Consider the following 13,698-nt stretch of genomic DNA (forward strand, 5'->3'; position numbering starts at 1 on the left):
CACAGAAGATTGATAGATTTTGTTTGCAAATTCAAGTAGGAAGAGAATGAGGCATTGATTTGAATTGGAATTGTTTCTCTTTATGAATAGCAAAAGAATGTATTGCAACCAAAAATTTTGATTCAATACCTAATATTATATTGTAATTTTAATATACAAATGATATAATCCTGCATGAGGTCCATAACAATAAAATTCTATTGTATAAAAATAATTTAAATTATTGTAATATAAACAAAAATTATTAACAATTTATTTTCTTAATTCCTATAGTATATAAAAATGAATAATATTTTTTTTTTATAAAAATAATGAAAAATATAACATAATAAAAAAAACCCTATTTACACGGGCAGTTTTTTTTCTTATCTATGTATGATAGCTATACTTGAATGCTGATGACAGCATATACAAAAGGTAACTTTTTTATTTACTTAAGCATAATATGAAATTTTTTTTGTACTTTTTATTAAAAAATTCAACATAACTTTTATCTCAAATTTAATAAATTTTTTTTATTTTAATTATTATTTATATAAAAATAATTATATGCTTCAGGGCTTTCCATCAAAGTCAGAGCGGTTAAGAACAGTGACGAGTTTAATTTTAAAATCAAAACTGTTACGACAAAAATCAACTTAAAAGGATGAAAAAAAAACCTACTGAAACATTTGGTCGGTTTAACGAATAATAAGAGGAAGGACAGGCGCCAAATGTACATGACTGACTTGCAACATGAACATCGATGCGCAATAGGGCAGAGCCAAATGTATTAACCTGTCAGATTGACTGTTGGGATGAATTGTGTAAACGTATTTCAGACATTCATTATGTTTGATGATGGGTTTACACATTTTATGGTCATATATGTTATGAAAAAATCAACTTTAAAATAAGTAAATGAAGGTTAACACCTACACATATTTGGTCTGCTCGGGTTTTACAAATAATGACCGGATAAACGCCGAATTATGGATACTGATGCACGATAGGCCAGAGCCAATGATGGCAGTAGGGTTGGAATTGTACAACTGTATTAAGCTGTCAATTTTATTGTTTGGATGAATTTATTAACGGTATTTCACACATTCATTATGTTTGATCATAGGCATGCAGATTTTATGGTCATATTTGATGGCCGAAGTGCCTCATGACAACCAAGTTGGCTGTCAAATTCCATCCCTGAAGGGCAGAGTGGCAGTATGGAATCGCTGGACAGAGCTACAAAAGAAAAAGCTGAAAATTTTAGAACAAGAGGAATTTTTCTGGAGATTGAAGAGTAGGGCGATATGGCTTAAGGAAGGGGACAAGAATACAAATTTTTTTCATAATTTCGCGAACTCCAAACACGAAAGGAATTATATGGAAAATAAGTGATGGAAGAGGAGGTTTCTTATATTCCCAACCGGTCATTTCAAACGAGTCGGTGAATTTTTTTGAAAATCAATGCAAAAGATCTGAAGCCTGCAGGATTCAGGGTATTTTGTGGGGTATTGAAGTGTTTCCTCAGATGTTCGATGAGGAACTAAATAATCAAATTTTCCAGCCAGTAACTGAGGAGGCGTTGTTAGGAACAATGAAATCTTTTAAAAGGGACAAGTGCCCGGGTCTAGACGGCTGGACGATAGAATTCTTCATTCACTTTTTCGATCTCATCAAAACTGATCTGTTAAGGATGGTGGAAGGATCCAAGATGTCAGGCATTGTCAATCAGAAAACCTCCTCCACTAATATAGCGCTCATTCCAAAAAAGGGAGATGCAGAATCCTTCAAGGACTTTAGACTGATTTCACTTTCTAACATCTCTTTCAAAATTATTTCAAAATTCATTGCAAAAAGAATCAAAGGAACTCTCTCAAACTTCTTAACAAAGGATCAACATGGTTTTTTAAAGGGAAGAAATATACTGGACGCAATTGCAAACACACAAGAAGCTCTCTTTGCCATACACTCTAAAAAAAGTGATGCTGTTCTCCTCAAGATCAATTTACGCAAGGCATATGATTGCCTTGATTGGGGCTTCACCAGGTGCTTACTTGCGAAGATTGGTTTAAGAGCCAACATGATTAACTGGATCATGGCCTGTGGTGAGAAGGTGAATTACGCGATCATCATTAACGGGATTCCATCTTCTTTTTTTCTAGCGGCCAGAGGTCTGCGCCAAGGCTATCCCTTATCGCTGCTTTTATTCATATTGGCTATGAATATGCTCAGCGTCCATATCAACAAGGCCGTCAAGGAAAACAGGTGCCGTCCGTTGAAAATCTGTAGGAATATTTCAATCTCACACAATCTATTTGTGGATGATATTATTATGTTCGAAATGTTATGCAGATTCACCTGGTTATGTTTTTATGATATCTTTAAAAATTTTCAAAAGGCTACAGGATTGCAAATAAACAAAGCGAAGTAAATAATTTACCACAATGATATCAACCAGGAAGAAGTTGATTGGTTATTTTCCCTTTTTGGAATTGAGGCGCAATCCATCAGTCTTGGAATTAAATACTTGGGTTTCCAGATAAAAGCAAATGGATATTCAAAGATGGATTGGCAATGGATTCTAGATAGATACTACAAGAAGATCTCAGTTTGGGAATACAGATGCCTTTCTCTGGCGGGAAGAGTGACCTTGGCGCAATCAGTGTTAAATCAACTTGCAGTATATTGGGCTCATTTATATTTTCTTCCTGCGAGCATTATTCAAAAAATGAATAAGCTGACTGCGAATTTTATATGGGGTGGCCAAGCAGGAAAAAGGAAATATCATCTCTCAAAATTCTCCAATATCTCTTTGCCGAAGAGCATGGGAGGATGGGGTCTCCTGGATTTGTGGACTTCTGGAAAGGCACTTTTATGCAAGTCTTTGTGGAGAGGGATTTATGGAGAAGGTCCATGGAGCAACACAGTTCAAAAGAAATACTTGGGCAGAAAGGATCTTTCATTCTAGTTCAGGGAGGGAAGAATCAGCTCCTCTTACGGCTCTTCAATATGGTTAAGTTTTCGCAAGATAGAAAGTTTTTTCTTGAAGAATTTAATTTGGCGTTTGCAATCCGGCAACAAGATCCTGAATCATTATTAAAAAAATTTCATAGAACGGGTTTTTTCTTTTGGGATAGTTTGATTTCTGGCTGGCAGGGATCGAGTCCTCTTTGGAAAGAAGCAGGAAATTTGGAGATGCTGGTTGATATCGCTCAGCGATGGGATCATATCAAGACACGCCTCAAAAATTGCGGTATATTCCGCTCATCGGATTCTGATTGTCTCATCTGGAAAAATTCAAAAGGGATGAATCTAGTTCGTGTTAAAGATGTTTATCAGAATTTAATTGGTCTAAAGGAGGCCCCTCACAATCCTATTTTCCCTCGTATATTTTGGAAATCTGGATGCCCTTCCAAAATGATTTACTTCTCATGGTTAACTTTCCATAACAAAAATCTATCTTGGGAAAACTTGAAAAAGCGGGGATGGCAAGGTCCAGGGTTTTGTCCAATATGCAGATCAGCTGAGGAAAACAACTGTCACTTATTTTTAAATTGCCAAAGAACTCAGCAATTATGGCAATCTCTGGAGATTTGTTATGGAATCCAGCATATTTCTCACGCTTCAATTATTGAAGCGTTTCTCTGGTGGAGTGAGCAAAAGGATTCATGGAGGCCATTAATTATTATCACTCTTTGGAGCATTTGGAAGTGGCGAAACAATTCTATTTTCAATGACAGAAAAACTCCATTCTTGGAAATCTTTTCCAATATTGTTTCCCTCTATGAAGAAATCTCGCAAATGCCTCTCAAGCAAAAAAAGGAGGACTGTAAAGACCATTCACAGGAGCACACAATGTTGCCAAGGGCGTATTTTGATGGAGCTGAACAGAAAGGTTCCTGTGGCTGTGGAGTTCACATTATAGTAAATGAAAATAATCAATATTTCATCCATTGGAATGGGGGGATGGGCTCCAACAGCAAAGCTGAGGCGATGGCTCTTGCTGGCCTGCTAAATTTTTGTTTCTTTCTAAACATTCAGGCAGTCTCAATTTTTGGAGATTCAAAAGTAATGGTGGATTATGTCTCAAGGAAAAATAATATTTACAAGCCTCACCTTGTAGGATGGATGGACAGGATCAGGTTTTTCTGGGGAAGAATGGAAGGAAGTTCAATTCAGCATATCAATAGGGCTCAAAACCAGCAGGCAGACTTGTTGTCAAAGGAGGGTCTTCAATCGGCTCCAGGTTTTTGGTTTATGCAGGTATCTTCTGAAGGGAAAATTTTCTCTATCCAAGAATTTTCTCTTCCCTATTTCTAACTTTACGAAAGCAGTTTCTGAGGTATGCACGCGATCTCTTTTTTGCCTTATGTTTACCCTTCGAATTTTGTTTTAAATGATGTTGCATCTGTTTCCATTTCTGCGGAATTTTTATCCTATGTCACCTTTATGATCTATGAAAATCTTGTATCTGAATGACAGTGTATGATCTGTCGTTTTTCCTGGCAAAGTCTTGCCACTTTTTTGAAATATGCTCCATGTTTTTGTGCTTAAAATGATCCAGTCTTATATGGGTCATATTCAGAATTTCAAACGAATGTACAAATATGCCTCTTTATATATCTTATATAATACAATAATGCTTTTTTCGTCGTGAAAAAATACTTATGAGATTGAATCATTGCATAGGGGCAAGAGTCGATTCGATTTAGAGGGTGCATGCTTGAGTTATTTTTATTTCTAACATTAAGTTGCTCTTGCTACCGTCTGTTATTTCTCACATTAAGTTGGCCTTATTCCACTTCTTATTATTCTCCCTTGTGTATGAAATGAATAAATAAATAACTAATTTTCACTGCTGTGCTGGATCATGATGAAACGACTAGCTTATTATTCTCCCTTGTGTATGAAATGAATAAATAAATAACTAATTTTAACTGCTGTTCTGGATCATGATGAAACGACTTGCTAAGTCTTCTATGTAATATGGTCACATCTTTCAGCAAAAGCAAATACTCCCATCGTGTACCACTGCTTACAAAACTTGAAAATAAAGAGTTACAATGATTGATTGCTTACCGGTGGCCCCATAGCACTCTGGGAAAGTTGATAAATATTTCAATTGGTGATAGCCAAAGGGAAAGGCCCATGATTATTTACAACTGTTGTCAACGCTTTAGTGCATCTCACTGTACATCAATTCTCCCTCGTCCGTTACAGAAAGCAAACATAATTACAGGATCGAATGTTGCTTTACATATCCATTATTGCTTTCTCTCTTTTATATATATATATATAACAGAAACACCATTTTGGCAGCGGCCGCCCTTGCCCCCACTATGTGATAAGCATTTCCAATAACTTCTTTTCAGCACTTTGTTTTTGTGTTTTATTTAATATACAAAGATGGCAGTTTCTATTATTGATAGGGAGAAGCTATTGGATGGAGAAAAGAGGGAGATGACCATGGACCAGATACTTTTGCTCCAACTGCTTAATCGATTTCTTTCCTATTATTATTATTATTATAGCTGGATACTAATGTAGAGTTGTTGATTGATCTACTAGACTATCGCTTGTTATTGTCGGTAAGACGTTAATGCAGCATGTTAGCCACCATATACTGCAGAGTCTTCTGGATGTAGGAATTGTTCGAAGAGAATTACAAGAATTCTGTGGATGCATAGTTTCAGGATTTAGCAGTTGTGGAAATGCTTGAAAGTTGTAATATTCCAAACTAGATTTTTGCAGTAATATTCACAATTAACATAGAGGCATTTTAAAACCAGCGCTTTGCAAAAGTGACATTGCCAATGATTTTCTAATAATTGTTAATGCAAGGACATTTTGTAGAACATATGCACGCAATTTAACATGAATCCCCTGTTTGAGAGTAGGCATAATGAATAAACTCAATCTTATTATATTAAACATGTCCAATGAGAAACCTAGATGGTTCTTTCTAAGACTTGCTAGGGTGGAGTCTTTCACCACCAAAGACTAGTTATTTTAATCAACTAGGGTGGGTAACTGCTCCACCGAAGATCATGTTCAAGGTTATAAACCTAAGTTGCACAAAACAGGGAAACGGGTACGAGTTTCCGAAACGGGCATGGGTACAAAACGTGACCCCTCAAATTTTGGAAACAGAAAAACGCAATATATATATATATATATATATATATATATATATATATATAAGAAATATGTGCAATCATAAAGCATATATGATACATTCTAATTTATTACATTATGATTAAATTGTCAATTGTCAATGCATAAACTATAAGTCTCTAAATTCACATTACATTTACTCATGAATGATCACATAATGAAAATAGAAATATCCAAAAGCAGCGACGAGAAATTTCTAATTTCTTGTCTCGTGCTTGATTGGGAGTCTCCTCTTACATAGTCGAACGACCTTAGTGCTCTTGATTAAATACAAGTTTCATACCCTAGCAACCTACATGCTCTTGATTATTGGGAGTCTCCCATGCATAAAGGGCTTGGTTCTCTTGATTAAATACAAGTTCCACACCCTAGTACATAACAAAATCCAATGGAAACAGTGCAATCCCCCAATCTTGAAAAATAGATAAGTCTGCTGAATTTTGAGTGAGATCTAAAATTTTACTTTCTGCATATGAAATCCAATGAGGGCCAAACCACTCTCAAACATCCTGAGTCATTTCATGGTAATGTTAAAAATTTAAGCAAAATGATGAAAATGAAAAATAAAAGAGAATATCACTTTTACCATGAAATAATGTTAAACATTACCATGAATTGCATATCAACACTAGGGCCATAGGCTTGAACATTCCGCTACTCCACTCAATATATATATATATATATTTTTTATAACTTGAGAGAGATCTACAAGCATCTAGAGGATATTTGAGTCGCCCGATAAAAAATTAGAAGCGAAAAAATAAAAAATAAAAATACAAGAAAAAATCAAGTTACAAGAGGAAACTTCGATGTATGGGCCGGAAACGATTTTTCGGCCATACCGACCATGTTTTGTCCTCGAGAAATGCGCTAGTATGGCCGGAAACAAGTTTCCGAGCCATACCATACAAGTTTCCCCATTTCCGTTTTGTTTCCATACGGAAACGAACCCTGGACCCACGTCTCCTGCAACTTAGTTATAAACCCTTAAAGACCATGCTCAAGGTTATAAACCCTTAAGCAAGCTCCAAGCGCTGAAGTAAACAATCCATTAGATATCCAAACATGCCTAACCAATGACTTGAGCTCGCTTCAATAATCTTTGGCCATCCGAATACCATGGATAAGTATTCTATGGATACCAATACAATGGGAAAGCATTCCATGGGTACCACCATGGGAAAATAATGCAAGGGAACCAATACCATGGGCAAACAAATACATAATAATGTGACTTTATAAATTCCCCTTGTTCTACTAACCATATTTTAATCTAATTAACTAAATTATTTCCTTATAATGATCACTTGGAAAAAAGGACATGACAATCCTCCCTCCCCGAGATTACTTGTCCTCGAGCAATTGCCATAATTTGCATATCAATACCGAGGTCCCAAATGTGCCATTGTATCATCAGGCCACTAGTGGATCCACTATAGTGTGAACCATCCCTCAAACCTCCCCCTAGTAAATATGAAAGACATATCTCCTACTGTGCCAATGGGGTTGTCACTGTTACACTATATCATCTGCTCCTCAGGAACCCAATCCACCAAATAGAGAGCATCCTCTCCATACTATGCTTGACACAATGTCGTGGCAATTCCATTCCACTTGAGAAGATCCTGCTAATACACACTGGGTATCTTGCTATCCTGGTCGCTGAGAGTATATGTAGACATTTCATGGGGCCTGCACACTTCCTTGCCAGACAATCCTAACCGTTGGGCTGACCTGTACTCCGATGGGATCATGAAAGGATGTGCAAACTCATTCACCTAGCCAAATTTTTTATCAATGTAACTATAGTCCTGCACCCCTGCTAGACCTATTATAATGCCCATAGATACACTCAATTCCAGATCTAGATTAGGAACGTCCTATAGTAACCCTGCCAAACAATCGTGCCTCGATTTGTTCTGCTGAAAAGTCATATACTTCATCTTATTACTTGGCATAACACCCTCGAGGCCCTCTCCATAAAACCTCTCTCTGACTTGATTGTAAATGTGGCAATCGTCAAGATGAAGTGCTAATAGTGAAGCATGGACCACTCTCATAGTCTTGTCCTTGAGTGTGGACTCAAGGACCCAGTGTGCGATGTCGTCCTCTACTATATACTTCTCATCCTGTAGGTGTCCATCCCTCAACTTAGAGGCAAACTTGTTTTCTGAATGTTCCATCTCAACTAGAATACCCATTCTCTGCATGTTGCTGATATCCTAGATAAAATACTGATAATAATGTTATCCATGCTCCCCATAAATCGGATGGTGCGCCCCACCACTCTGTCAAAAGATCTATCTGATCATGCTGCCCATGATATCCTCTGTAGAAATTTCTCATTTCCCACCCCGGTTTTCAGTTTCTCCTTATTTCTCCCATATAGTTAAATGCCCTTTCTCATAACCATACATTTAACAAGCTGAAAAAAATAAATTTGCTGAAAACACAAATTCTGGAAATTTTACAGAATGCTGGAAATTGCAGAAATAAAAATCAGCAGTAATAAACAGCGATTAAAACACATTTAAACACTGAGATTTTTGGTCAATGTGACCCTGGAAAAACCCCCTACAACTCTTGGGGAAAACCAGTTTGAGAGCTCTTCTTTATTTCTGGAAAATGTCTTTTTATAGTAAGAGAAATATTCAGCAAAAATCAGCAAACAAACTTTTACAACTTATCTCAGCCTTGCTGAAACTCCGCCCTGCTGAAACTCCACTGTACAGACTTGCTGAAACTCCACTGTACAGACTTGCTGAAACTCTGTTGCTGAAACTCCGCTCTACTGAAACTCCGCTGCTGAAAATCCACAACTCACTGTCTAGAAATCTCCCTTGCTCTCTTGTGCTCCTTCTCTCAATTTGCTCATGAAAAAATGAATGACGTTTTCCTCCTTTAATCTAACCCCAAGTGACTTTTGGGTGATCCCTAAATCCAATGGCTAAAATAGATTGAAATCTAAGGCTGAGATTAAATGCTCATTTAAATCTCACTTTTTATTTTTTTAATTCACCCCACTTTAATAAAGACCCACTTAGTCATTTATTTCCAAAGGCACTTTTCCTTTCTAATTTTTCATTGACTTTATAAAAGTCACTTTAAAATTAGACTTAGTAACTTTATCACTTAAAGTCACTTTTAAATTAGATTTAGCTTTATAAAATTATAAAGTCACTTTAGGAGAAAAAATAAATTCTTTTGGACACTTTTCCCTAGGCCAAAGATCAAAGCCTAAGGGAACCACTTGTCCTCCGGTACCAAATTTCAACACTCCCTCTTACCGAGGAAGGTGTTCCTCACCATACCCATCTTATCTCTGAAGTAGACATGCTTGCCCCGTGGTAAGGCTTTGTTAAGAATATCTGCAACCTACTCATCAGTGGAAATATACTCAAGCTTCACAGCTCCCTTCTGAACATAGTCTCTGATGAAATGATATCTAATCCCGATATGCTTTGACCTGTCATGAAATACTGGATTCTCCGTGAGTTTAATGCAACTCTGATTATCACAGTAAATCACTGAAGGTCTCAACGGCTGACCAAATAAGCCAAACAACATCTTGCGAAGCCAGATAGCCTCACAACTAGCTAGACTGGCTGCCATATACTCTGCTTCCGCTGAACTCAGTGCTACTGACTGCTGCTTCTGGCTGAGCCATGACACTATTGCTGAACCCAACCCAAAACAACACCCTGAAGTGCTCTTCATATCAGAAGCAAAACCTGCCCAATCAGAATCAGTGTATCCTGCCAATCTCACTCCATCTCCCTGCCTGTAGTCCAGACCATAATCCACTGTCCCCTGCAAGTACCGCAAAATGTGTTTTGCGGCCACCCAGTGAACCTTCCTAGGCTCACACATAAACTGACTCATCGTGTTGACTGCAAAACAGATATCTGGTCTAGTGTTGACCAAATACATCAAGGAACCAATCAACTGCCTGTACAATGTGGCATCCACCAACTCGGAATCCGAGGCATGAATATTCTTCCAGTTGGTGATCATCGGTGTCGACATGGGTCTACAATCCTCCATGTGGAATCTGCTAAGGATGTCCACAATATACTTCCCCGGCCCCAGGGAGAAATGCCCCTCCTCCTGCCACACTTATAAGCCCAAAAAGTAATGCATCAAGCCGATGTCCTTCATCTCAAATTCCGTCGTAAGATCTCTCTTGCAGTGCTCTATGAGTCTCTCTGCACCTGTAATGACCAAGTCATCCACATACAACACCAGAATGAGAGGCTCTTCACCAATCACAATAAAGTAAAGGTTCGGATCTGCCTCACTTTTTGTGAAATCCATCCCCTGCAAATATGTATCTATCCTGGAGTACCAAGCTCTAGGAGCTTGCTTCAGGCCATAAAGGGCCTTCTTCAGTCTGCACACATGGGACTCCTTCCCATGCACCTCAAAGCCCTGTGGCTGCTCAATGTACACCTCCTCCTGTATGAAGCTATTGAGAAATGCAGTCTTCAAATCCATCTGGTGGATCTTCCAACCCATCTCTGCTGCTATCGATATAATGGAGCAGATCGAAGTATATCGAGCCACGGGAGCGAAGGTCTCCTCATAATCAACTCCCTCTACCTGGGAGAACCCTCTAGCCACAAACCTTGCTTTGAATTTCTCAATGCTGCCATCTGCAACATGCTTTACCTTGTAAAGCCATCTGGAAGTAACCACGGATTTGCCCTCAGGCCTTGGCACCACCTCCCAAACATCATTCTTCATGATAGAAGAATACTCCTCCTGCATGGCCTCTCTCCAGACCTGTTGGCTAGCTACCTCCTCATAGCTAGAAGGCTCAGAGTCAAGGATGCTGGTAACCATCGCCATATAGCTACAAAACCTCACAGGTGGTATATTCTCTCTGACCGGCCTCTTCGGCTCAACAAAAGATGAGGCATCTCTCAAGGTGTCCTGAAGCCACTTGGGCTTCGTCTTCCCTGAGCGCACTTCTCCCACCAGAGAATGAAACTCCTCCTCATCATCATCAGGAGCCTGAACTCCTGACTGTCTGTCTGTTGTCCTCCTGCCTGCACCTGAACCTGTAGAAGCTGAGGTACCATGTGAACTGTCCATCAGTGGACTCCCTAGTGAACTGCTCTGTGAACTACTCTGCATGCTGCCCGGAGGACCACCCCTCTGGCTCGATGAGCCACTGCTCACTGACAGACCTAACATCCTCATAGATGTGCCTCCTGATCCTCCTAATCCCTGCCCACTGGATCCCTGCGACTGACTCAACTGCTGCTGAGGGTTTAGCTGATCCAGATACTCTAACTCTCGTGACCTCCTAAAGGCCCTGTCCTCCTCGAACTTCACATCCCTTCTGACAACAACTCTCATCTGTGTAGGAATGTAAATCCGAAAGGCCTTTAAGGTCTCACTGTAGCCCACAAAGATACCCTTCTCTGCAGTGGGCTCTAGTTTGGTCCTCTTCTCCTTGGGTATATAGGAGTATGTAATGCATCCAAAGATATGAAGTGACCAATATCAGGCTTCTTCCTAGAGAAAGCCTCCTCCGGAGTCATGTGCCCCAAGGCACGATGCAGACTTCTGTTCTGCAAGTAAACATCTGTGTTGCAGGCCTCTGCCCACAAGAACAATGGCAACCCGTGATCATGTAACATGGCTTTGGCAGCCCCTATGATGGATCTGTTCTTCCTCTCTGCAACCCTGTTCTGCTGAGGGTTGTAAGGAACAGTGAACTCCCTCCTAATGCCTGCCTCCGCACAATAGTCAACAAACTCTCCAAGGGTGTACTCTCCTCCATTGTTCGACCTCAGGGACTTGATCTTTCGACCTGTTTGTGATTCCACAAGAGCTCTGAACTCCTGAAACTGCTTGAAGACCTCGCTCTTGGTCTTCAAAAAATAAATCCAGGTCCTCCTGGAGTGATCATCAATGAATAAAACATAGTACTCATATCCACTCAAGGAAACATGAGACATCCGACCGCTCACATCGGAATGAATCAAATCAAGTATCCCAGTCACTCTGCTGTCACTGCTGGGAAAAGGGGATTTGGCAAACTTACCCATCGCACAACCTCGGCAAGTATCAAAGTGATTAGTACTGAAATCTGGCACACCTGTAGTGATCTCTCGCGATGTCCTCAAGGCTCCATGATACATATGTCCCATCCTGCGGTGCCAAATCTCACACAGCTCAGAACTGCTAGCTCTGCTGTCGGTACTACTGCTCAATGCCAAAAGGGGCTGAAATGCAAACTTGTACACCTTTGCATGGCATACAACTATCACTCTAGCTGAATCAGCTGGAGTGCCCCTGGGATACATCAACACCTGTCCTCCCCTAAACAGTACCTCATATCCTCTGTCCTCCAAAGCTGAGACGGATATGAGGTTCTTCCTCATCCCTGGCACATAAAGAACATCTGACACTTTCAAGGGAGGTTTGGACTCCCTCTGAAATGTCAGTGTCCCCACCTCGACTGCTCTAAGAACTCTGTCATCACCGAGTACTACCTCTATATCAGTGCCACTCTCTGAAATCTCTGAGAAGTACTCACGTACTCCTGTCATGTGACGTGAAGCCCCACTGTCCACATACCAGATACCTGAAGATGCTTCGCTAATCGAGGGAAAAGCATGCTCTCTCTGAACCTGTGTGGCAGGTGATCCTGCACTAGAGGACTCACACGTAGTGAACGCAAACTCCTGGTCAAAATGACCTGCAAAGTCCTTAATCTCTGCTGAAGTTGCCACGTCTTGGTTCTTTCCCTTCTTCTTCTTCTTCTCCGGACACACAACTGCATAGTGTCCCATCTTTTGACAATTCCAACACTTCACCTTGGAATAGTCATTCTGTGTGTTCCCTTGTTTACCTTTACCTTTGCCTTTTCCCCCACCACTGCTTGTGGAAGTCTGCTTCTTCCCTTTTCCTTTCTTGCCTCCTGCCACCAGTGCTACATCCTCATCCTGCTCAACTGGCTTGGCTACCCCAAGCTGACCTTTCCTGATCTCTGTCTGAATGCAATCATCCCAAAACCTCTCCCATGTGGGAAGGGTCTCACGTGCACAAACCCCATCAGCAAAGTTCAACCATGAACGGGGGAGGCCATTCACTGCAATCCGCACCAACTCAGTGGGTGGAATGGCCTCTCCAATTACTGCCAACTCATCTCTCACATTAGTAATCTTTGTGAGATATCCAGATGCACTATCATTACTCATCTTAATGTTCTTCAGCTTCTCCTTCAGGACCATCTTCCGGTTCTCATTGGTACTTTGGTAGAGATTGGACAATGCTATCCACATCTCATGGGCATTGCTCTTTCCTCTCACATGAGGAATGCAATGGTCTTTGATTCCGTCTAGAATCAGCCTCTTACCCTTGTTATTCTTTTTATTATAAGCTGTCAACTGAGTAGCATCAGTAGGCACAACAACAGGGTTCTGTGTGGTATGCACCATGATATCCCAGACTTCTGCCTCCTCAAAGATACTCTGCATTCTTTCCTTCCAAACGCTGTAATTTGTATGCCCATCCAGCCTATCCTCCACC

General features: G+C 40.0%; 1 protein-coding gene across 1 annotated transcript in view; it reads left to right on the plus strand.

The window, feature by feature from the left end:
* The first annotated feature begins 1,675 nt into the window (after nucleotides 1-1,675).
* Nucleotides 1,676-13,698, plus strand: part of LOC149194457 (uncharacterized) — a 148,599-nt gene continuing 136,576 nt past the window's right edge. Inside the window, exons 1-3 of the mRNA XM_089407672.1 lie at nucleotides 1,676-2,247; nucleotides 2,335-2,409; nucleotides 2,754-4,245. Coding sequence (XP_089263798.1) covers nucleotides 1,676-2,247; nucleotides 2,335-2,409; nucleotides 2,754-4,245 — 2,139 coding nt within the window. The remainder of the gene's footprint in view (nucleotides 2,248-2,334; nucleotides 2,410-2,753; nucleotides 4,246-13,698) is intronic.

The sequence above is a fragment of the Pinus tabuliformis genome, chromosome 2_2 (assembly GCF_031772625.1).
Source record: "Pinus tabuliformis cultivar Carrire ecotype Pingquan chromosome 2_2, CPIR1, whole genome shotgun sequence".
NCBI classification, from domain to species: Eukaryota; Viridiplantae; Streptophyta; class Pinopsida; order Pinales; family Pinaceae; genus Pinus; species Pinus tabuliformis.